The sequence below is a fragment of the Cavia porcellus genome, unplaced genomic scaffold (genome assembly GCF_034190915.1).
Source record: "Cavia porcellus strain 051 isolate PalLab524CR breed Dunkin Hartley unplaced genomic scaffold, mCavPor4.1 scaffold_33, whole genome shotgun sequence".
Classification (NCBI taxonomy): domain Eukaryota; kingdom Metazoa; phylum Chordata; class Mammalia; order Rodentia; family Caviidae; genus Cavia; species Cavia porcellus.
The window spans coordinates 12,429,733-12,456,683 of record NW_026947516.1 but is presented as its reverse complement, the minus strand read 5'-3'; the positions used below and the strand labels follow the sequence as shown (position 1 = coordinate 12,456,683).

Genomic DNA, 26,951 nt, shown 5'->3' with positions numbered 1-26,951 from the left:
CTAATACGGCAGCCTCTTTATCAGATTTTTAATAACCTATGAGAAGAAAAAATGAGTCATTCTTCACAAATGGGCAAATTGCTGATTGATTACAAGGGCAAAGAGAAGGAGTAAGAAAATTCATTGCGCAGCTCTTGTGATTTATTTGAGAGTGCAAAAAGAGAAAACTTGATAAAGCACTGTAACTCTTCACATTACCATATATCATCAATCATTTTATGTAGTTGACTATTTATAATATTGACTATTTATAATATTTACCTATGTTGAAGTGAAAAAATAATACATACTGTAAATAGGTAAGTGTTTTTAATTATAGGTCATTATTTACAAAAAAATTATATTTGGACTGTAAGGAGGAGTCAAGATATTCTTTGGAGTTTGGAAGTTTAAGATTAACAGTATCATTGTGGAATTAAGTGAACTTTATAGTGGTGGGAATAGGAATGTTACCTACTAAATCCTATGATGGCACACAGGCTAATTCAGCAATGCAACTTCTGTGTACTCACTTGGAGCAGTGGCTCTCAGACTTCAGCATGTACTAGAATGCATTGTAGGTGCCACCACAGATCCAGTGGGTCTGGATGGAGCCATAGAGAATTTGTATCTCTAACAATTTCCCAGGGGGTGTTGATGCTGATGGTTCTGGAACCACATTTTCTAAAGCACCATCTTAGACAGATTCTGGTACATGCACAGAAGAAGACGTAAACATATTTTTTAAAATGAAACACTATTCCTAATAACTCCAAGCCATATACAACTCAAGAATCCATCAGCCATCCAATGGGAGAATTAACTATGGCATATTTGTTTGAGAACACTAGACGCGATCAAAGTGAGTAATCTGCAGCTACCTACAGAATTTAAAGCATGTTTCACAATGTTGGTGAATGAAATAAAGCAAGAAAGAATAACTCCACTAGAAGTCTGTCTATTTGTATCACAAGAGAAAAACATATACTTTACAAATACACATATACATAGTAAAAAATACAAAGAAAAGTTAGTAATTGATTACATACTAGTAAATTATATGGGATGAGGAGGAGGGTTTCATGCAGGTAGTTCTCCAAGAACTAGTGATAGTCTACTTTTTAACATGGCTGTTGGGTGCACCAGAGATGTCTTCTAATCATTGTTTAAATCATACATTTTAATTTATAAATATATAAACATAAAGTTTATATATATATATATATATATATATATATATATATCTGTGATACATTCCCTATATTTGGAAGCTTTTTTAAAAAGTATCCTATTTTAAAAGAAAATGTCCTCTATCCTTGATGTATTCTGGCTCCTTGACATTTTGATTTTTTTAATCTGCCCACTCTCCTTTAATATATACTCTGCTTGGTCAACTATTTAAATGAAGAAAATTGAAGTTTCAAAGAATAAAATTTTGTGACTCTCAATACATTCAATGATATGAATTAGCAATGAACAAAGCATTACAAAATAAAAAGAACTAGTTGGAGCACAATATGCAGTTGTATGTTTGATTGATTGCCCGTGTATATTTGATGTTGCAATAGGTCATCATTGTTAGATCAACTTTTAGATGTTGAAGATCTGACCATTTAAGTGATCAAAGAGATTTATAGCTGTTTGTCACATTATGAATGATTTACATAATTTTCTATACTCAAATCTCATGACTACACGGGTGAAAACTCTTAGCTGTTTCCATTTTGTAGGAGAAGGATGATTTTTGAAATCTTTGAAGAGAAGGAGAGTTGAATGGGACTGTTGACTGTATTGTGATGTTCTTTTCCCTCTGAAAATTCATAGAGGAGGATCCAGGAACATCCACGGCCCATGAGGATCCCAGGAATGCTCATGTCTATTTCAAAATGCTTACTCTGTCTTTTCCTGATATCAGAGTCTTGTTTTTAAATGGTATTTGGCTGAATCTCTGTGCTGCATTTTTAGTGTCTCCTGTAAAAGAATTCTTAATCCTCTTTTTAAAACTAAATTTTGTTAAGGGATGCACTGCACCTCTGCTATTTGATCACAGGGTGGATTCCCAGTTCACACCTCCCACATGCTAAACTGACAGCTGCATAATCCCCAAACACATTCTGGCAATGATGAATGCCAATATTTTGTGATGACATCCCAGGAATTTGATTGCAGCTGCCCACTGATATGAGTGGTATCTTTATTATTTGAGTTAAACAGGCATATTAAGTACATTTGTTGCAAACATTAGATGCTAAAAGGAACTATCCTCCAACTATTATAGTGAGAAACAACAACAATTATATTATATATATTATATTATATATATATATATTATATATATATTATAGTGAGAAACAATTAGCAACAACACCAGCATCCATCCATCAATGGAGAATGATTAACAAGCTATGGTGCCACTAAAGCAGGGAATACTATGTGATCAGCACAAAGAAGTGGGGATTTATGAACACGTGTCAGACTGGACTTTAAGCAATTTATGTGCATTGTTTCATTGAACTTTCACAACTACATGCCATTCTTATTTTATTGATAAGGGCTCTGAGACTTGTCCAAAGAGACACAGTCAGTAAGTGGTAGAAAAATAGTTCTGCAGACCACTAAATGCATTTCCTTAGCCAATTACACTGTACTATCTCATAAATATCAAAACTATATACACTGTTGACTCGCTCATGAAGATTTGGTTCAATTTGGACAACCATGGAAAATAGGACGAGAATTATATAATAGTAAAAGCAAACATATCTATATGTCAATGGTAATTTATATCTGTAGAAGGGAAGTGTCCTAGATTTCCCATGATTATAAAAAAATGAAAAGAATATAGCAAGATTCTGGTTATATATGCTAACCATGTCAGAGATTTTCATGTACTTAAAGAGCAGTTTTTCTACATAAAATGACAAATTATGAGCAAAGTAAGAGACAAGTCATACTGTTGCTCAAATATAATTATTTGTAATGTAAAATATCACTTATATGCTTATTTTTTACTCTTTACATTTACAGATGGACAAAAGAGAAAGAAATCTTTGAGAAAGAAACTGGATTCCCTCGGAAAAGAGAAAAACAAAGACAGAGGTAAAGGATGAAGTAACTAAAGCAGAAGTCTCTTCCATGGATTATAATGGTTGAATTTGGTTGGGTTTTTGAATCACATAGACTTATGTGGTTCAATTCTATTATGCAAACTGGATTAATGGAATGATGGAATATCATTAAGGGCTGTTTTGGTCTACTCTTCTGTGTTTGAATATCCCTGTGCTGAACTGATGAATTTAGCTGGTTTGAGCATAGTATGACTTTGGCCAAATTTATGGTTCCAATTATTTTGACCAATCAGCTATGCATTAAAAAGGACCTGGGTTGAGTAGCCATGAACAGCGTCACTAACGCTAACCAGCTGTCTGGCAAATTCAGACAGTTAGGCAGGGCTAGTTGAATGAGAAAGACTTTGTATTTGCCCACCATAACTACCAAGAAGAAATAGTCTCAGCCCCATGGGGTAACCAAAGATGTGCCATTCTCAGCATTTTCATGTTAGATTGTAGCATGCTCATTTTTCACCCATATGTTTTCAGACTTGCCTACTCTCATACATTTTGTGTCCCTTTCTATGCCTATTTAGAGAACTGACACTTTAGCCACCCTTTCAGAGATATTTATGGTCATTTTTAACTAACATTCTCTGAGCCTGCATAATGGGCACCTGGCCTCCATTAGCGGAGTCCATTTTCGTGGCTTATTCTTATGGTCTCATATAAGATGATTGTTGAATGGTGTGATTGTATGAATACATTTTCATTTTATGTGACACAGTGAATGAGTGTGGAATGAGGATAAACATGTTTCACCTTTGAACTCTTTTCCATAGTGATTGAATCCCTGCTTGAAAAATGATAGAAACAGTGAAGCCAAGGGTTTTAAAAATAATGCATTCTAATCAGTCCTGGACAAGAGCTATTCCACACCACTGATACCAGTCACTACACCTATGTGTTGAACTGTGCCTTAAGAGTCATCACATTAGTTCCTGCTGTTTGGTGATGAAGAATTCTGAAGAGTAGAAAACCATTTTTTTTTATCTTAGGGGGGTATTTCTCACCCTTGTTGTTATTGGCATTTTAGATGGGAAATATCTTTCTGATAGGAGTTTTGCTACTTATTGCAGGATGCTTAGCAGCATCCATGGCCTCTAGACAGTACATGACAGCAGGACTGCCCCAAGCTGAAATACTTCCAGCCATTTCAAATGTTTACCTTAAATTGTCATGAGGAAGTGAAACCATCAATCATGCCTACCCTGGACTGTACAACAGAATCACTTGTGAAACATTTAGAAATTCTATGCCCAAAAATTTAGGGGTGCATTTTAGAGATACAGTGCTTGCCCAGGATGCATGAGTCCCTAGCAAAAACCAAAATAGCAATCATCAAAAAAACAAAAAAGCAGTCACAAAAAAAGAAAGAAAATAAAATGCCCAGTCCTCAACCTCAGGGCATATGAGTCCATTGATCTCATGTAACTTCTAAAATGAGAACCCTGGCCTGCATTAAGCAGGATACTCAGGAGGCCATGTCATATCCCAGTAGACACTGTTCTGGAAATAATGAGGGCAGGGGACTGTCCAGTTACATGTTATTGTCTGAAAAATATTGTATTATATTCGATTGGTTGATAGTTATTACTCTTATTTTCAATGTCTTGAATATTAGTATCCAGCATCAGTCTCCTAGAAGTTTTGCTCATTCTATTCATGCAGTATCATGCATTTACTTATCTAGATTAGAGAAATTTCTGTATGAATACTGTATTTAAGGAAGCACTTAGATAGGTACAGTTTCTTGCCTTATTCCCTGCAGGTACATTCTAAAGATGGTGCACAGAAATCCAAAGCCATGGCTAGTTCTAAACCTCATATACAATATTTTTCCCATGTATACATATTTATCTATGATAAAGTTTAATTCATAAGTATACCCAATCAGAAGTCAATAAAAATGACCAATAATAAAATAGAATGATTATAACGATATACTATAGAATAATCTATCAGAGTCTGGTGATACACACCTGTTATCCCAGCAACTCTGTGGAGCCACGGGAGGAGAATCTTAAGTTCAAACCCAGACTGGGCAACTTAATGACTTATTGAGACCCTGTCCCAAAATTAAAAATAAAGAAAAGGACTGGGTATGTAGTTAGTTCAGCGTGAAAGCCCTTGGTTCAATTTCCATTACTGCAAAGCATAAATAAATTTATTTTTATACTTACTTAAAGCTTATGAATTGCTTATTTTTGAAATTTTCTATTTATTATTTTTGGACCACAGTTGATTATAGGTAACTGATACCAGGGAAAGTGTAGTCACAAGTAAAGAAATACTACTGTACTAATAATATATTATCTTTTACAGTTAGTTCATTCTAGAATAATGGTATTGATAATTGATCTATCAATGCTTACAGGGCTGACACTAGATGGTTCTTCAAAAAGTGCCAGCTTCAGCTGGCCTAAGCAGAATGAGCATTTTTGCAGAAAGAAGAAGGTGTTTGCATTCCCTCGACAGAGATGACAATGATGATGATGATGATGATGATGATGATGATGATGATGTATTGTATGTGTGTGTGTGTTCTAATGTATACAAACAACAAGAGGCGTGAACATGAATGACCTGGAAGGAAGGCCATGGAAGTAATTGAGCAATACCACACTTGGCCTCTACACATATTTCAGGCCAGGTCATATTTATGCAGGTCCAGTAGAAGCTCTGCTACACAGGGAGCTGACTGGGGAAAGGAAGGCAGATCCCTGTGGTTTCAGAAAAAAACACATCACCCATTTAACTTGATGCATTTAACATGCATCAAGCTTCATGGCAAAAGAAGCTTTGTTTCTATATATAAAGTAGCTTTATATATCTAGTAGTTTTTATATATAAAGCTTTGTTTTTATATATAAAGTAGCTTTTTATATATAGTAGTTTTTATATATAAAGTATCCTAGGCTTAAGTGAAGAGTAATTGCATGACATCTTTTCTAAACATAAAGCCCCATTTATGTCAACACTGGGAGCCATCACATGGATGGCCTGGGAACCAAAGCATGAAGTGGTGACATGCGGGTCTGGCACAGTTGTAATTGGTTCACATTATTTCCTTTCCTTTGCATATTAGCATTTGGGTTCCTAACATCTGCACATGTGAAAAGCGATCATCATTTGAATTCAAGAGTAAATGGAGGAAAACAGGAAACTCTAAGTGACCTTTTAGATTAGGCCATCTAAAAATAAAAAGGGGCAGCTTTTTAGAGTCAAGTTGCTTGCCCAATAATGATTCATGAATGTTTGATATGCCACTTTATTAATTGATTCCATCAAAATGAATCATGGTCTGTATGATATTTAATAGTCTTGATAAAGTAAACAGCAGAGCATGTGACACTTCTGTGTCCCTGCTGCAATTTCAGCAGCATCCACATAACTTTTGATTTCCATGTAGACACTAAGCCAAAATTAACACCAGTTCAAAAATGTTTTCAAATTAAATAGTTCCAGCTCCTTAATTTCTCATAGTGTAATGAAAAACATTCTTAAAACTTATAAAACTTCAGAAGATTTCTTTCTTGTGTCAAAAAGAAATCAGTTTTTTTGAGGGAAGATTTAATACAAGCTACCTTGTTTCAGAGATAGTACTTCCGGGTTAGAGAACATGGGGATGAGGTTTTACTGTGGCATGACTCAGGGAGCTAGCGCATTGTCAGATTATTCCATATATTTATCAACATAAAATAAGAGAAGAGTTGAATTCTGGTGTTTTTCTTTATGCTGAAGTCTATGCCATGCTTTATTGGTATTCACAGTCTAATATGTCATTATAACTGAGCTTTGAAGGAACACTAGGTAAGAATAGTTGTTACATAATATTGATACATACTTCTGCAGTATATTAAACAGAAGTAGAAAAATCAATTATCACCGTAGGTAAATGCTCAAAGAAAACAGGTTGAACACAATCACTGAGTGCTATTAGTAGAGAAGAGAAAACCAGTGGAAATATGGTTCCAAGGAAGGCTAGGAAGGAGCCAGGTCACATAGAACTGTATAGGTCATGGTACAACTGTGGGTCTATATACTGAATTCAGATACCATCAAAATGGACTAAGGAAAGAATGATGTTTTAAAACGGATGGCCAGGGTAAGATACAAACTTGGGAAAGAGTGTGACCCCATAGTAAAGGGAGGAAGGCTAGTTAGACATCTATTTAGGAGCCCAGTAGTAAAATAATGGTACCTTGGACTGGAATTGAAGTGATGATGGAAGTGGAAAGACATAGATAGAAGTAAGAGTTCACATGAGGATGATATGACAAGATGATGGAGTGGAAATGGGATGTGAGAAGGAGAAAAGTACTACTCAGAATTCTTATTCTCTCCTGTGAGGAACAGAGACCATTGCAAATCTGAGTCAGACCTGGGAGGGGAAGACACAGAATGAGATGCCTTAAGGATGTTCCAGTGTCAAGGAAGGAAAAGTGGTTGATGTTCAGTGGAAAGGTCCAAGTCTGAGGTAGGAATGAAGTTTTGAATTCTGGTGAAGATAAGGTCCAAGATGAGACCAAGGGAGTGGATGATAAAGGTACCCTGCATGAAAAGATAAGAGAGGAGGAGACCGAGAAAATACAAAGACAGAGACAGATAGGTTATATAGGTGAACAGCTAAATCTCTAATGACAAGTCAAAGTGAGTGACAATAGAAGATTACAAAGGTCAGAGAACATGAGGAACCATGTAGTGGTGCATTTCTGCCAGGGCTGGGCGAGGGAAGGTCTGGAAGAAGCAAAGAGTCGAGAGCAAAGAGAGTGAGCAGAGACCGTCACCCTTAATGAGAATAGCAGGGAAACAGGATCCCCAGAGAACACCTGCCATGGATGACAGCATGACGTCTGTCAGGCTCAGCACAGTGGGCTTTGGGTGTTTTCCTTGTCATTTAAAAAGCCTGTTAGGAAAATGGATTGGATTCTGAGAACATAATGCTAAGTAAAGTAAATCAGACACAGAAGGTTAAATATTTCATGGTTTCTCTTCCATTAAAAATCCAAAATATAAATAATTTTAAAATGAAATAAAAAGAGAGATGAAAAACAGAGAGGTAGTTTTTTGGAGATGGAAAGGGGATCTGAGAAAGAGAGGAGAGAGAAGAGGAGTAAAAATGATCAAGATGTGACGTGTGTATATACGAATTCCCCAAAATGAATGGAATTATTATGTATCACAAACATGTACTAAAAGTTAGTTTTAAAAGCCTATTATCAAATTTATTAGCTGTTGTCAGCACAGGGTCTTGCGGTTCCTTTTTTTCGCCTCATAAAAGAGCTTTGAATTCAGGCAGGCATGTATGACCACTGCCATTTTTAAACGAGTTTTGCTCAATAGACTTGTGGTGAGTTCTCGATGTCATAATCAACATATTTTAAAGAAGCAATAATATTCAGGAATCCTTCTTAGAATTTTATAAAGACAAAATAGATACTGCATAACTTGGAGCAGAGAGAGGTCTCCTTTGCAAAAATTGTGAGAATTCTCAGGGAGACTAATAAGGAACTAAAGAGACTATCAAAATTCTACCATTGAAAGGATAAACACGGCCAGAAAAGAAAGCCTACTAGAAAGAAATGAAAATCTGTTATGGGTGCATCTCTTGAATGAGAACAAAAGAGGAATAAAAACTGAGGAAAAATGACTTCACGTATTTCATCTGTTTCATTTGTATTCAGTTATTCTAATTTACAAGTAGAGTGACAGATTTTCAGATATTAAAAATGACAGATTCCAAAGGAAACAATATTTCTTCCTTTTTCCAGAGATATGAGAAATCTTTATACAAGTCTGGTTGGGTTTCCTTATATGGAAAAATGGCTAGAAGAGGACTCAGTATTTCCCATCTTTGTGTGTGTGTGTGTGTGTGTGTGTGTGTGTGTGTGTGTGCACATGTGCGCGCTGGGGATCAAACCCGGGGCTTTGCACATGCTAAGCAAGTGTTCTATCACTGAAACATATCCTAGCCTGACAGTCCTCGTCTTACAGGAAATCCCTGCCCCACATATGTATACACAAGCAGCCATGTCACCTGATACATTTCAATGTTTTTGGTAGTTATTGTCTCCTGTTTGTTTCTGTATGTTTTGTGTGGCTGTCAGACTTACTATACACATGTTCCTAGACTCCCCTAGTCTTTTGGAAGTAAGAATATTTGATTATTTCTTCAGTCAACATAGTGCTAGCTTATATAATAAGTCTTCAGTGTTCACAGTCAGCAGACTGGCACTGTGTCCTCTGCTTCCTAATTTTGCTAGTAGCAGAAACAGCCTTTTGTCAGAAGTGAATATCACATTTGGAGACATTGTCCACATTGATCACTCAGAGGAGAAATACCCAAATTTTATTATCGTGTGTCACTTAATGGGTTGATAGAGAATGGCAAGTGCCACTGAAAATCCCCAAATGGAGTTAGAATATTTTCCCTTCAAAACAAATTCCATGTTTTGATAGAACTAGTGGTTACTGCCTTTTAAGTAGTATTTCTGCTCTTAATGTAGACTTGGCCATTAGCCTACTTAAAAATGTTGCCACAAATCAAGGAGGAAAACCTTTAAAAGCTTTTTCCAACCTGATTTAATATTTGGTTTTTTGTTCGAAGAACAACCTTAGAATTGTTTTCCCTTGCTTGTTTTGGTTTCATTCTTAGGGCTTATAAAAACAAGAGGCAAACCCCCAATTTGCTGCTGCTAGGAGATGTAATTTTGAGTCTAATGGGAGTAATGCACATGATTGAATTATTGATGCTTTTTGGCATGAATCTAAAATATTGTCGATAAAATGCCTGGCCCTAAGGATCCAGTGTATGTGTACAAATGGGTTTACTACAGAGATCCAGAATGCAGCTTTTCATGTATATGTCCATTATATTCCCCATTATATTCATCATTACATTCCTTCCCAAAGTGGGCCCCTCTAAAAGATTTAACAAACTACACCCTAAGCCTCTCACCAGAGATACTGTGATGCCGTTTACTTCTACACATAGCCAGGAAAGTGGATTCAGTATCAGTCATGAGCATGACGACATCGACACAGCTGGCTGGAGACAGGGTGGGGGATGAGGAACATACAGTGGGAAAAGAGCAAACTTCTTCCCACAGTCCCCAAGTTGTTCCTTTGTCTCCCGGCTTTAATTCTATGTACTGCTTCTTCCTTTGTAAACCCCAAATTGTTCCACTTAACTGAATTTTAGTCTTAGTTTCATGCATCTCTGCGTTATAACACATGATAGTCACACTATTATAATGACTTATGTGTCTAACCCTGCACCTCCCCATCCTACCTTATGTACTGAACCCCTCATGAACAAGGACTGGGCCTTTTATAAATGTTGTAGCTCCCTCACTTTATATAATTTGACATGGCACATAGTAGGTGTACAACAACAAATGCTTGTTCAATAAATGGATAAATGCAATCTCTTTGTCCTTTGCAGCCTGTAGGGGCTTCTGAAACATATAAATAGAAGACTAACAGTTTACAAGCTGATGTATTCATAGCACAAAGTATTATTTACTGTTTGTCAGAAATGTCACACTTGTCTGTAATGTTATTATCTTTAAGACAAACTTGAGGCACATTGAAAGAAAAAAACCTACATTTTGATATTTCCAAAATATGTACTTATGCCTACTAGCTTTCTTGATTGAAATGGAAATTTTAGCTATTCTGATAAAAATGAAGTCATTTCTGTATGTCGATTGATAAATCAGTTCCTCAGAAGCAATCGTTTGAATATGTCTGCCTTTAGGTCTGAGACAAATGTGAAGGTTCTTCACTGCTTGGGGCAGTCTCTGAACAGGAATGTCTGTTTTTTTGGTTCCAGAATTCATCCCACAGGCATTTGGAATGCCCTTGTCTCAAGTCATTGCCAATGACAGAGCCTATAAACTCAAGCAGGACTCGCAGAGGGATGAGCAGAAGGACGCATCTGATTTTGTGACTTCCCTCCTGCCGTTTGGAAATAAAAGACAAAACAAAGAACTCTCAAGCAGTAACTCATCTCTCAGCTCCACCTCAGAAACACCAAATGAGTCCACGTCTCCCAACACTCCAGAACCAGCTCCCCGGGCCAGGAGAAGGGTGAGTTGGCCTGCACTGTCTCAGACAATGATGCCAGGAAAATTCAAGATGTATCAAGTTGTCCTTCGATAGTTTCATCATGAGAAAACTGGATATGTGGTTTGTGTCCATTTCATTCAGGGAGAATTTGCATTTGGTGTACAGCCACTTAAACACCTTGAGATACCTTGAGGCGACAGCTGTCCTCTGTCTCCTCTCAAAGCAATACATTGTGTGTCCCATCATTGCTACCCATATCCCCCATGGCATCCTGAACATTCTGCATTATGACACAGGCATTGGCCTGTCATCTTCTGCTGTCTTGCTAGATTTTCTGCTGGATGTTAAGACTTGAGGAGAGAGTATGATGATTTTAACACTTCATTACCAGTCTGAGAACAAGAGTAGCCAAACATCTTTGCCATACGATTTTACAAGCAATGAGATTTTCCCTAACATTGGAGCACGTTTTTCCTGAAACAGAACCATAGATTAATATATGTAGTGTCTTTCAAATCAAAACTATAACAATATGGCACCAATTATCAAGGGAGTACTATGTTCTTGGCACAGTGCAATTTGACATTCAAATATGAATCTTGAAAAGCTGAGGTTTTGTGGCACATTGGCTGGTGATTGACTGAGTGAATTGATGAGCCTCTCTATGTAAGACTTCAGATTTCTGGGTCACAGGGAGATCTCTCCCCTTCATCTAGCCTGGAGAGCCTGACTCTTTGCCACCTCCAGCCACTGAAGACTGCCCTAGTTAAAACTTGTGACACACCTACAACTCACATTTCCAAATCACCTACCAACACTCAGAACTTCGCTAAGGTAAAGCAAATCTGGAGCCATTTTTTTCTTTATGGTATTGACTATATTTAAAAACAAAGAAATGGGAAAATTATGAAGTATTTGAATAAGCACCATGAGTTTGTCCTCTTCTAAGCCTATCGTTTCTCAGATTGTGTATAAACCCATATGGCAATGATAACAAAACTCTAAACTCCAGCTTTCTTGGGATCTAATACTAGGCAATGCACTTCCCAATGCCTTTCTCCTCTCCATGCCCAGCTAGACACCAGCAGCTAACTTTTCACTGCATTCTTCTTCCCAGAGGGGTGGCTAGAGCACACAAGGTCACCACTCGCAGCATGTTAACCCCCTTTCCATCTTCCAGTACATCTGTCTGATGAGGGCTCTCTCTAATAGCCAGAGGCTTCTGGAACATGCAAATGGCAGGAAGATTATGTCACCCCCCGCAAGAGACTGTCCTTAGTGATCCCTGATACTTACTCTATAAATACCTGATTCCCTCACTCCTTCAGAGGGCAAGCTCTGAGGTGCATGATCTACACTGTCTCCCAGAGTTCCCCTGGGACATGAATTCTAGCTGTCCAAAATGCTAATGGGCTGGATAAGCTCCTTTCATTGGCTGTCCTCTTTTCCCTGTCTCATTTCTCCACGCCTCCCACAGGTGCTCTCCGGGACCACCTTTCTAATGAAGCACTTTGTGTTGTTTCCGCAGAAAAGTAAACTAAGACTGCTTTGTGGAATCTTCTTATCCTTAAAATGTACTTCTTAGAGCCATAGTTGAGACTTGTTTTTTTTTTTTATCACCAGACTTCTGACTTTACCTCATTCATTGAGTATGTGATTTTTTTTTTCTTTTTTCAAGAAATGAAGTGGTTGGGTCAAAATATTTTAATTATATGTTTGCCATCTCTTGTGTTCCACTTGGAAAATTTTGTCTATTGTTGAAATTGTAACTACCCTATCTAGTTAAGATCTCCTAATTTTTTCAAAAAGCATTTATTTTTTTTTCCTTTATAGGATACAAGCAAAACAACTAAATCAAGCAGTATTATTTCGAGAGTGATAAATCGGAGCAAAAGCATTTATAGGGTAGGATCTGGAGGCAGCTGTTTTTCTTTGTCTGTCCTCTTGTTCAAACCCGTGCATCGTTTTGCAGGGCGCCATGTCAGTGGATTCGATCACTGATCTGGATGACAACCAGTCTCGACTGCTAGAAGCTTTACAACTCTCCTTGCCTGCTGAAGCACAAAACAAAAAAGAAAAAGCCAGAGATAAGAAACTCAGTCTGAATCCTATTTACAGACAGGTCCCCAGGCTGGTGGACAGCTGCTGTCAGCATCTGGAAAAACATGGTATGTAGATTGTGTCTCAGCCATCAGTAAGTCAAAATCATTCCTTTAAGCACCGGAGTTCACTTCTGTGTTCCTTTGACTGTGCTTTGGGCTTAAATTTCCTTTGTGAAGAAACTGTACCTGTATGTATATGATTGTTTGCTTAAGAGATTACTGTGCTCAACAAGATTATTGGAGGGCAGGAAGTCAGTCTTATGATATTTGGACTGCTCAGCCCCCACAGTTCCTCAGAAGTGATGCTGGCAAACCAGTTTAGGAAAGGGTCATTTCTATTGGGTTGGATCTATGCTTAGGGCTCCCTTCAAATAGACCAGAGTCACCAGAGAATATCTTTTTATGCGTTACTTACATTTATATTTTATATATTTTATACACACATATCTTTTTTATACATTACTTACAGTGTTTCCTTTAAAAATAAAAGTCTAGGTTCTTGTTTGGTTTTATTATGTGTGAAGGTATGGGTAGCTATTTTGAAGGAAACAAGAGACATTAATGGCAGCCATTGCTGATTTCTTGTTATCCTGTTTTAAACTCCTGTAATGCTTTCATTCTGTTGTTTAATTGGCTTTGTTCTGTTTTGTATTCTTTGATTTTATTGTGTGTGATGGTATGGACAGCTATTTTGAAGAAAATGAGACATTTGATGGTAGCCATTGTAGATTTTCTGTTGTCTTGTTTTGAAGTCCTGTGTTGCTTGCATTGTTCTGTTCTGATTTGCTTTATTCTGTTTTGTTTTGTTTTGTTTTACGCTCTTTGAAATAAAAAAGTTAAAAATAAAAATTAAAAAAAGGATTTGAAAATCATTTAGGGGAATAGAAAAATACCTATTTTTATAAAAAAGTTACATATGGCTATTTGTAGTTTTGTGGAAGATGTCCACTTAAATTTTCTCCACAGTCATCCCTTTGCAACTCAGTTCTAGTTAATATGAATAGTGATGAACAGTTCTGCACATTTTTTTATTTTAGATTTTTGACTCCTCAAACTGCCATGTCCATGCTCTAAATTAGTTTGCTATAGTATTAGCATTCATTTTATGGACACGGAAAAAAGTTTCACAAATGCTTCTTATAATTCTAAAAATAATACACTTACTATAACAAAAAATGAAAAACTGAAAATAAAGAAAATTTTGAGGTTACCCTACAGGCATGATAACTATTAATATTCCCATCTATCTCTTTGTAATAAAAATGAGCCTATAAAGCTGTTAGATTTATCTTTCTTAATCAACTTGTTATATATGGAAATAACTGGATAATGGAGTGACTTAATAAAACTAATATGTTTAATAACCATCTGTTTACACAAAAATTTTTATGTAGATTCTTTCATTGTCTTTAGCTTATTTTTCACATATCTGTATTTTACTTATGTACCTTGAACTCTTATTATATATGTATGGATTTGGGCCACAATTTTCTTTCAAGGCAGAATTCTTTTCCAGGTTTTCATGGTATTTTGAAAAGACAGCTCCAGAAAAACTAAAGACATTCAAATCCAAACAAATAGTCTAACATTGGTTGCTTTAAGCCAATGGAAAGAGCAAACTTCAAAAGCATTTCTTTCATAAGACTTTATTTGGTGGTTTTTGCAATGGTTAGCAGAGGACAGAAATCACTTTAGCCTTATAAACACTTGTCAATGATTTTTTTCATCCTGCCAAAAATTGGTCCTGGACAATTATATTGGTCTCATCTGTATTCTCTACCTAACACTTCTCTACCTAACACTGTGTATCACTTGTATTTCATTCAAATGCTTTTTGTACTCTTACGTCAAAACTCCTGAAGTATCTTCAGTTGCCCAAAATCTCCATTTTCAAAAATCATTTCCATTTCCAAAGAACCAGAAAAAAAAATACTTGTAAAACAGAGAATCAAATTATATTATGTCTCTGGGATTTAGTCTGATTTCGGGGTGGGTCTGATTCCTCATTGTGCCTGCCCTGGTTTCTTAAAGTTTCTAAGCCTGACCCTGAGGTGCATTTGGGTCCGGTTTCCATTTTAGTTTCTGATAAAAAGGAAGAAAAGTGATCACATCAATTTCTGGGGCAGGACACAGCAAAGTCCTTATTCTTTTTTTGTTTTTTTTTTGTTTCTTTTTTCAGATTGTTACCTTTTCAAAGTCCACCTGTTATTACCAGTGACTGTTTTAAGTCATGGTTAGTGAATGCCTAGACTGTACCTTGTCTTTGAGGAAAATCACTGTAGAGCTATGGCAGAAAAAGGGCATTAGCTGTCTAAAGATTCTCATTTTTTCTCCCTTAAAAGAAATTAAATTTAAAACCTTAAAATAGAGTAGCATATAGACAGTTGGAGTGCAAAGAAATTATAGCAATCAATATCTAGTTATTAACAGTTATTTTTAAATCACAGTATTATTGAGATGGAAAAGTACTGTAATTGATGAAATTATATCATAGAACTGGGCATTTCTGAACAGCCTCGGGAAATCGAGCCAAATGAATAGTCTCACTTGTATAGAAAATCCCCCCCCCATTCGCTATCTCACTTCTGTAGAAATCCAAATACTCAGAAACTATCTTAGAATAAGAAAGTGGGAAGCTAAATTTGAAATTGCTCAGACTGCCTATTATATTAAAACTTTCTACATTGCCCATAGGAGACTCATTCAGTTCATTCAGGGTTTCTTTATGCTGTATAATAGGATACTTCAGATACTATTCGAAGTATGATATATGCGTTAGTTAATTGATTCATTGCACAACTTTCAAAGGGGTATTTCTCAAGCTCATTTTGAGACAAAGAAACATAATTATGCATTTTATTGTAAGTGGTGTGATTTTCTTGTTCTCGAGTTCCCAGAGAGAAAACCAATAAATTAGTTTGAAGATTGGCCTCAGTTATGAGGTAGACAAATCAATGTCAGTAACAAAGAGGAGACAGAAGTCCTTTGGAAACAAAATCCAACCAACTACCAAATGCAAATATGTGCTGTAATGCAAATCAACAATAAACAGCTTTTCACCACAATTCTGTCAAATTATTCTGGAATTCAGGATAACACATTTAATATAGAGTACTGAAAAACGGGATATTTATTCATATCATCTTTTCTAATTAAATTCCCTGAAAAACCAACAAGAATTATTACTATGGCAAGACTATAAAACAAACACTAAAAAATCTGTTAACAATATAAAAGCAATAGTCAATTACTATAAAAAACCATTCATATGTATATCAGAAATATATACTCAGAATGTCTGTGATGATATGCAAGGCACTATTTAAACAAATTGATGTTTACTCCATTTTTGGATGGAAAAATTGGTGATATACAGATTTAAATTCCATCCAAATCAATTATACATCATACTATTCAAATTTTAGGGGATGGTAGACGAAGGGTACCCAGATGAAACAAGATTAAGCAAAACGCCTTCTCCCCAGAAAAAAACAACAATCCTTATTCATATCCTGGGAATCTGATCTCTATTCAGGCACAGCTGAATCCAAGAATCAGATAATGCCATGAGCATTCTCTTTTTGATGGCTTCGTAGTTTTGATGGTTAATGGCTCCCAGAGAAAAAGGAGAATCGTTTGGACATTCTGAGCACCTAAAGGAAGTACACAATACCTCTTGCATTCTCACCCAACTGAACTAAAGGAAACTCTGGCTTTAACTTTCAACTTATATAGAAAACAAGGGAAGAAAAGAAGATATAAATGACACCATAGAGTGTCAAAAGTCCAGATAGTGGGAATTTAATGCTTTTTTGTGTGTGTATTGAGGACTTAACCCAAGGACTCACTGACCTACAACCCCAGACCTTTTTAAAATTTTTTATTTTGAGACAGGGTCTTGTTAAGTACCCAGGCTGGACTTGACCTTTTGATCTCCTTACATGTTATTTCTTCATCTAACAAATTACTATGGAGGACAAAAATTAGAAGGAGGGAGAAAATAAGAGACTAAAAGGCATATCGATCATATTACATTTTGTGGACATTGACTAGAAATTTAATGCTACTAAAACTAGAAAATTTCTAATGTGTGATAGTGACACTGTCTTTAAAAAGATCTAATTTTAGAACACTATTAATGTTTTAGTTTGGATAATCCTTTTTTAATCAATTGATTAACCTTTTAATTCCACATCTAGAATATTATCCTATGACAATGAAAAATGTGATCAAAGGCATCTACACAGAATTGTTTAGATTAAAGCCATTTATCATAGCAAAATAAGCTTGTGTTTTGGGGAGATTTATATACCATTCCGAGGTGCAAGCAAAGAAAATTGTGCTCATTTATATAACAGAGTATTTTGCATCCATTTTCAATGAGAATTATGGGAAATTGCTACAGACTTAAAAATTCTTATGAACTAATATTGAAATAAGGTGGTAGCATTCTCCCTGTTGATAGACAGATAGATAAACATATACTGTATGTATATACACATAGCATATACATAGTATGATCTCATGTCAATATGTATTTTTTGTGAGGAAAAGAAATCAAAAATTTAAATGATTATATATCAAGTATGTCTTAAGGTACTTTTTACATTTTTCTTTATTTTATATGTATTTTAAGAAATGTGTTTTAATTATGATTACACAAATAAGAATTATCTACTTTAAAAGTAATAAAGAGTAAAACTCCCTGTAAGAGTCATGTTTCTGTAATTACTTCAAGCAATGAAAAAATGTTAAGATACTTTATTCTGTATGGAAAAAATTGTGGAAAGAAATAATATGACTTGGTAGTTTTTCATAGAAATGTTTAACAAAGTAATTTTGGTGCTCAAAAAACTGACATTGAGACATGTAGAGATCATAAATAGCATGAAATGAAGAATTATCGTGTGCTCTTAGTTACTACTGCTCTGCATGTCAGCTCTGTACTAGCATTCTGCTCTATTTCTATTGCAATATCTTCTGGAGCCTCAGACCATAAAACAAGACTGTTGATTTTGTTTGCTTCTTTTCAGGCCTCCAGACAGTGGGGATATTCCGAGTTGGAAGCTCAAAAAAGAGAGTGAGACAAGTAAGTGAAAAATGAAGATTATAGTGTTCATTTCACTTGATGCTTAATGGAATTACCATGTGCAAAGTTCAAGCTTATGCAAATTCCTTTCTAAACATCTTTACCCTCCAACTGATTATAGTATAATTGGGTGCCAGGATATGAAGCAGCACAACTCAGAAGCTCTGAAAAGTTGTTATAGAGTTAGGATCAAACGGTTGAAAGAAAATGTCTGGAAGTATCAGTGCATTTTCAGCCAAAAAGAACTTTCATAAAAAGTTCACTGAGTCTGTTAAAGCAGAAAATTCCAAGAGTGCCAAATCAGTAAGTTATGATAAATAGAAAATCATTGCATAGAACCCATTTGCAGTGAAGTCTGATACAGCATTCTCATCACATACAATGCTGTTTATCCCTTCACTTTCTTTTTTAAAAGTAAGTTTATTGATACACCTCTGATTTACATAATGACCACATCATCATAGGGCATTTGTAATTGATCACAATACATTTTGATTCTTCTTTTGTTCCCTACTCCCCTTCCCTCCCTTCAACACCTCTTTCCCTCCCCATTGACAACAGTTTTGTTCCACATTTTTCTTTCTATTCTATTTTTTCCTCTGTTTTCCCTCTGTCCTCACCCTTGTTCCCCTTCTCTTTGCACATTTTCTTCCTGCTTCCCAATATCTATCATCCATTTTGTTCCTTAATAACCCTTTGGATTTTTCACATAAAGGAAACAATGCAATATTTAAACATGTGTGTCCAATTTGTTTCACTCGAAAGCATGGTCTCAAGGTGCATCCATTTACCTAAAACTGTGCACCCTTCGATAACTCAGCTGGTAGACTGGAGGACTGTAGCCCCATTTACCAAAAACTGCCTCAAGTTTATCCTTTTATGGCCAAGTAGTACTCGTTGTATATAAAAACAGCACTTTCTTTATTCCTTCATCCATTGGTGGGCATCAGGCCTGTTTCCAAGACTTAGCTATTACAAATTGTGCTCTATAAACATGGGTGTGCATATATCACTGTGGTATGATGCTTTTAACTCTTTCAGGGATATAACAAAAAGGAGAATAGCTGGGTCAAATGGTACTTCTAGTTTAATTTCTGAGGTAGTTCCATACTGATTTCCATAGTGATTGCACCAATTTACAATCCCACAAACAGAGGAAAAGGATTCCTTTTACTGCACATCCTCACCATATACATTTACTTCTCAAAAATAAATAATTCTTAAGTTTCCATGGAGCCATTGATCCCCAATTCAATTGTATACTCTCTGATTTTGTTACAACATTCTTATAAGAAAAGTTTGATATTAGACCATCAGGAACAAATTCTTCTGATCAGACAAATGTGTCTTCATGAAGGCTTCGTAAAAGGCAAATCATTCTCTAAAAACAAATCATTTGTTGGTCAAAGAAAATTAAAATGCCATTTTCACTCTGTTGTTTTCAACAAAAGTACATAAGGGATTCAGCAATTCAAAAATAAAGCCAAGTGAAAATAAGTTTTAGCTGGATGAAGCTGAAGAAATTATACTTGTTCATATTAATTGAAAGTGATTTATATAAATGCTCCCTAATTTATGTAATTTATATAAATGCTCGCTCTTTTGTTGAGCTAATGGGAACTTTGGAAAGAAGAGTATTTTCTGGTTGGTTTTTAAACTAGATGTTCACACAAAAGACTATTAAATATTTCACATTTTACAACAGGACTTGCAAGGAAAAGGAGAGTACAGCAACATTTCTTGGGCCCCTGCCTGCACAGCATTACAGAATATTTTCATAAATATCATCTCACTGAATCTGCGCACCAGCTATGCACATGGCTGCCTTTGTTCCCTGCTTTCAAGACTTAGAGAAATTTAGGAATTTGATTTCAGATCACACAATTTAACCAGCCACTCTGACTTAACAGGCAAAACTCTTTCCACAGTCCATTCTTTCTGCATGTGTGCGTGCTCAGAAAAGAAACAGGGTGTGTCTGAGTAATAATCACAGAGTCTTGCTGGTGGTAAGGCTCTTTACTCATAGTGAGTTGTCTGGAATCAATGAGTGGATCAGGGCAATGATAGGATTCTAATCAAGTGGGCAGATGACAAGTGCCAGAAGATATTCACCACTTGTGTCTGGATCCACCAAAGGGAAAACTCTTTGCATGGACTTTTTTTTAAGGTTTACTCAATAAAAATATTAGTGATTACTAGGAGTTAGATTCTCAGTATGAAATGTATTCTAATGCACTCACCATTTTATTTGATTGTGCCACATCATAGTACCCTGCACTTTCTCTTCAGGAATGCTAATCAAAACTTTAAATTTGTAGGATTATCACCTTGTCTCTCTACTAGTCTGACAGATGGAGGAGGGTAAGGATTTTGACTCCTCTCTTTGCCTTTACCAGTGTACCTTTAAGGCCAGTAATAGGGCTTGGTGCACAGAAAAAAATGCAGCAGATGTTTGTTGAATAAATGGACAAGTGACTGATAGAACAAACATACTATTATAGAAGTTTATGACACTATGAAGAGCCACAGACTTTCACTGCTACTTCTACAACAGAGAACAATGCATAAGAATAGTTAAAGCAAAAGCAGAGTGTGGAGTTCTTATTCTTTTCTTGCTGTTGTGTTTTCCAGCAGCTACAAATGTTAATGGGCTTATGATTAAGGCAGGAAATTTTTCTGGTAATTGTTCATAAGGTTACTTTAACAAATCTAACACAGCTTTTGTTTAGATATGGTCATCTTGGAAGCCTTAGTCATGAATATCTTATCAGGATTTCTAGTGTAATTGTTTGCAGAATAATACCCTTGCATTCTTGCTAACTTTAGCAGACAATCAAAATCCCATCATAGTAGGATTGGTGGCATACAGAACTCTTGTGTATTGGGCTAATTCCTCCCTTCCACATTCACCAGAATTCTGTTCTGCTCCCTACCCTCTTTTCCCCAGCCTTCCCACTGACCTTAATCCTTCAGCTTACGTCATTAATAGCAAATCCCCTGATTGTATATATATATATATATCATAGCCGAGTTGTGTAGACTCTGTAGAGCAAGATGGCATGTGGTTTGTTGAGACTTAATACTAGGTGCCCTGTATCAAAACATGTATTTTGATGAACACTTAACCCTGAAGTAAGGTGTTGTTAAGTGACTGCCACTCAACACGTTCTTGTTGCAGTTACGTGAGGAATTTGACCGAGGGATCGATGTCTCTCTGGAAGAGGAGCACAGTGTTCATGATGTGGCAGCCTTGTTGAAGGAGTTCCTGAGAGACATGCCGGATCCTCTTCTCACCAGGGAACTGTACACGGCTTTCATCAACACTCTCTGTACGTAATACAGCCATATTTATGGGAAATGTCCTTGAAATACCAGGATGTCCAGCTTACTCATCAAAACTTTGTACATGTACTTTCTGACAGCTGTTTTTGTCCTTATTTATCAGTCTCTAATGAGTGGGATATTTGGGAAATTTTCTGAAATTTACCCTGGGGAGAATTAGCAAGAAGAAAGTAGCAATAAAACAAATGGAAATGTCCAAAAATTTGGGATGCTTTCAAAAGTCCCCCAAGACAATACAAAGTGCTGTAAATTAATGACTTGGAGTGCCAGTGAGATTTCTTGCTGAATCTGTGCCTAAATATGAATTGGTGTTTCTGATATGAGGAAGTCCAGAACTCAGAATAACTCAGAATGAGAAAGAGAAACAGGCAGCATTTCAAGAGAAGCAAAATGTCATAGCCAACTGGACTTTTAAGACTTTTAGCATAGTGACTTCTGAGCTATAGATAGAGACCCAGGGGAAAAGGAAAGGAGGGTGGAGGAAGGAAGGATAGGTCAGAGCTGTGTCAGTCTGAATACACTTCTTTCTCTGATGCTGTGACTTCAATGAGATCACAACAGAGAGAAGACAGTGTCTTTGTGATGTGCCTTGAGTATTATCAATGAAAAATTTCCCCCTGTCTATTGCTCAACAGAAAAGGGCCTCAAATCCATTATAAACTCAAATTTCAGAGCATCTACCAGTTCTCAGCAATATCTTTACCGACAAGTGACTGAAATCCATTAAGTCTGCATGAGAAATGCCAGAGAAAAGACAGAGAAGAAAGTAAGGAGAATGGAGTTACCTTTCTCATAATTGCTCTAGGTGATACATTTCTCCAAGTCTAATTGTTTTTATATCTGTCAGAGGGTCATGTGGCTAAGTTGTTAAAGCAATGAGAGAATGGATGAAGGCATGACATTGCACTTGCCTTGCTAAGCTCTTCCTTAAGGCAGCTGAGAGGAGGTCTTTCCTCTTTTCTGCCTCAATGGCTCAAGCTTTCCCTACTCTTACTTAGAACACTTCTTTCTGCCTTGCACAGTGTTGGAACCAGAGGAACAGCTGGGCACCTTGCAGCTCCTCATCTACCTTCTACCTCCCTGCAACTGCGACACCCTCCACCGTCTCCTACAGTTCCTCTCCATTGTGGCCAGACATGCCGATGACAATGTCAGTAAAGATGGGCAAGAGGTATGACTACTTTGCTGCTGTAGACTCTGTGATTCATCCTTTCTCCAGTTTTCAAAGGGGCGAAACAGCAATATGACCGAGTATTTCAGCTGGAGAATATGATACCTCCCCATCTCTGATCTATCTATTTGGGAAGAGCCTTCCCTAAAGGGGCAGTTCTTAGGAAGCACATCAGCTATTATCTTTTGTGTGTTTCAAGGATTCTTGCAAGTGAGGTCACCATTTCCCACACTGATGCTTTATTGAAGACCTTGCATTCCATTTGTGAGAAGACAGACAGTAGCTGTGGAGGCACTCATACTTATATAAAAACATATTAGTGGAGGTGAGAACAGGTTACCATCCTTGATACTACTTTGATCTGTATAACTTGGAGTCCAAATCCAAATACAGTAGTCCCTCTATTCATCCAGTTTGTCCCTGGAGCTCTCATTTACACTATAGCAAGAAATCCAGTATCTCCTATTAGACAAATTCTTTCTGTCTGTAAAACTTATCCTCAAAATAGGGACTTGCTGAATGCAGTGAGGGTCCTTCCTGCTTCCAAGCCAGATTTAGAAGAGACTGGAAGGTCTGATCTTTACTATTGCACCATTTTTTCCTATTGATGGTACTCACAATGGAAACCAGGACTTGATATGTGCTGCGAGACTGCTCTATCACTGAGCTACATCTGCAGACCTTTTGACATGGCATTTTGATGTCCCCTGGTGTTAACTACTAGAGGCAAATTCAACATAGTCCCATGGATTCTTTAGGCAAATTCTAGGTCAGCTTGGTCCCAACTCAGGCCCCTATGTGATGTCTCTACCCCCAAGAATCTGAGGTCTGAAGTTCTGGCTCTCTTTGGTCAACACTGATGCCTCAAAGTATTTTTATCTTTTATTTTATCTTTAGACAGATGAGACACTGGCCTCCATTTTAAGTGGTCTATGAGAAGACACCATATTTAGCCTTCCCTTCCACAGGAGACCCCTTCCCCTTTAATCACATGCAGTCACACTTCTCCCTGACATTGAATGACCCAGGGAGTCTCAAACTCTTTAATATGCTAACACACTTGGAAATCAATAAGGGGCAAGAGACATTCACAACTTACTCAGCCACAGGAACTGAAATCCCTGGTAAGCAGAGCTCAGCTGTATTATGTATTCGGTTCTATGCTTATCAAATCTAGTTCCCGAAGGACATGTCCGTATATAGTTTTTTTCACTCTAGTCAACAAAGGCGATCCCACATACCGTATTCTTCTCCTCCTCCCTGTGAGTGTGAGAATGGAACTTCCCTGAGTTAGTCATTTGTCTCCATAGGAGTTATAATTAGTGGAACCCTGTTGGCTTCAGGTTTTGTAATGTTGTCCTGACACCTTATTTTAGCATATGCAGCCCTTCGGTGGTAGACTATAATTTTCATAATTGTTACGTAGTTATATTTACCCGTCTAGATATCAGTCTTTATTGACTGCAAATATAACAGAAGCTATGGAGTCAGCTATGGCTGAGTAAAGACAGAGTCCCGTCTTGGAAGATATACCAATTGCCTCTCTGACATTTCTTAAGTACTACGTGAAAAGGAGAAAATTGAGTCTCTGGTGATTAAGAAGATTAAGATTTCCTCAATATAAGAAAAGCAAAAAGTCCAGTTGAACTCATTGTTTCTTTGAAAATAATCCTTGTAATTCTTTCAATGCAAAGACTATGTGATAAAGAAGACATTCTTTGATAGGTATAAATGGAACTTTTCATACTGGAATGCTAGCTAACATTTATGCCTTGTCTACCAGTTGATAGTTTTGTACCAGATAGATAGATAGACAAATGGAGAGTGGCTAATTCTCCTAATAGCAAAAAAGAGACATCATTGTCCTCATGTTTCAGAGGTAAAATCAGAGAGCCAAAGAAGTTAGGTAACTTACCAAGCATGTTCATTTAGGGTCAAACAAAGTGGCACATCTGTGCCTTTCCCAATTCTGGGGGAGATGTCATGTGTGCTACAGTCACTGTGGATTTGCAGAGTTATTAGCACAATATCCCAGAAAATGACAGTAGAAGATCTTAAAGATCCTCCTTGTTCTATTTCTCACAAAGTCAGTGTATTGGCCAGTGGTCATGTTGGCTCCATGACTAGTAAATGCCCAAATATGCTTCAAAGCCAAACCAGCCTGATTTACTAGAAAAATAAATATAGAATAGAATTTAGAAGCGATACAGTAAAACTCTCTTGGTATCTAGTTTAGAGTTTCCCAGCTTTTTCACAATGGTATTTGAGGCAAAGCCATCCCCTGCTGTGAAGGCTGCCCTTGCCTTGTAGGTTGTTTAGCATCATCCATATCTTCTAGATATTAGATTCCAATAGTAGCATTCACCCACCTACACACACACACACACACACACACACACAAGCTGTGACATACTAATACACTTCCAAACAATGCCAATTTCCTCCTTAGATTGAGAGGAAATATAATCATCTGTAGTTGAGAATACCTAGTAGTTCTCTAATTCACTGACAATGTGTTCTTGGGCAAATCTATTAAAATTCCCAAACTTGGGTTTCCTCATCTGAATTTAGAGAATAAAAGTACTTCGTTTAAGAGCCAGACATGGTGATAGGCACCTGTAGACTCAGCTACTAGGAAGCAAAAGGACTGATTGAGTTCATGGGCTTGAGACATATCAAAATTCCTCTAAAAATCAATCAGTCTGTCACTCAATGTTTAACTGGTATTGTGCAGTGCTTGGGAAGCCTAGTTTACTTTAAAGAATATGACAACACTTCGATGTCCTTGACTTAAACCTTGCTTCAAAATGAATGACTAAAAACCAATGATTAAAACACTGGGGGGATTAGAAGGATAGTATTGCTTTCTTGAAAAGATTAGAAGTGACAGAAAAGCAAGCAGCTTGTGAAGCCATAATAGACTCAAGAAAAAGAGTACAGGACAGAGGAGTACTGAGGGGGAAAACAGGAAATTGGGCTTCGCTCATACCGTGCTGAATGCCTCTGTGGGGGTAGGTGGTTGTGGTTGATTCCTTTAAGATGTGAAACTTTGGAAGGATTTGCTAACAGGTGATATAACCCACACTATAGATGGTTTAGAGGCAGAAGGAGCGTAAGTCAGGAAGCTCTGGTATCACTGGTAATATGGAAAACAAGTTTCCTTATAAATGTTTCCATTTAAGAATGGCCTTGGTATTTGAATCATGTGTGTCCTCAGCACCTGCCCTGAGCTCTTCTAAAGCAGTGATTGTTGCTCAGGAATTTTCCAGTGGCTGTTCCAAGGATGCTGTGGCCTCTAAGGTGGTGGAGGAGATGAGGATACAAGACAAATGTAAAATCAGGGAGTGCATACAGAGTGACTGCGGAAATTTAGTGAAGGAACGCACATGGGGTAGAGGAGTTTGGAATGGCCCCATGGAGAATTGACAGAAAATATGCAGCAAATGTTGTGTAGGGATTGAGTAGATGGGCCACAAAAGCATGCCACAGAAATAGGAGTTATCTATACCCCTGACAGAAGTGAAGGGTGGAGGGAGGGGAACAAAATGAAGGTTCCTTATTTAGTATATTTTTTTAGTGGGTTGGACATGTGTTAGTAGAGAACACAGAATGGATAGACTAGAGCAAGGGTAAATGTAAAATGTAAAATATGATCCAGAAATAAAGCATTTCTTAACTTCCCTTACATACTTTTGCTAGGATTATCTATTTGTTAGCTTGTTGTTTTATGGACTGAAGCATGAAAAAGACCTAAATCAAATTGTGGAAAGGCTTAAATAATCACACAGGCTATGCCAGAAGCTTGCTCCATGACCTTGTCTTTGTGAAAGAGAGGAAGAGGAAGGAAAACAGAGCTGGGGCCAGAGAAGGCCTGACCTTCCTCATCTATGAAATGAACATACCATTTCCTCTCTAATAGGTGCTTAAAATTCAATATATCACTTGCTGATGGGTTGTTAAGAGTGTCTAAAAGAAGTTATGAGAAAACTTGTTCACTAATTATTGCTTTTTTGGAGAATTGTGCTTTTTTACTGAATGGTGGTGTTTTGCCAATTTATGTTTGTTTTGTGTTATTAATTTTGTAG

At 36.9% G+C, this 26,951-nt stretch overlaps 1 protein-coding gene across 4 annotated transcripts in view; it reads left to right on the top strand.

The window, feature by feature from the left end:
* Arhgap6 (Rho GTPase activating protein 6) overlaps positions 1–26,951 on the top strand; it is a 466,442-nt gene that overhangs the window by 405,001 nt on the left and 34,490 nt on the right. For all 4 annotated transcript variants that reach the window (XM_063242884.1, XM_063242883.1, XM_063242882.1 and 1 more), the window contains exons 3-8: positions 3,007–3,078; positions 10,927–11,183; positions 13,135–13,330; positions 18,298–18,353; positions 21,532–21,682; positions 22,718–22,866. In XM_063242884.1, coding sequence (XP_063098954.1) covers positions 3,007–3,078; positions 10,927–11,183; positions 13,135–13,330; positions 18,298–18,353; positions 21,532–21,682; positions 22,718–22,866 — 881 coding nt within the window. The remainder of the gene's footprint in view (positions 1–3,006; positions 3,079–10,926; positions 11,184–13,134; positions 13,331–18,297; positions 18,354–21,531; positions 21,683–22,717; positions 22,867–26,951) is intronic.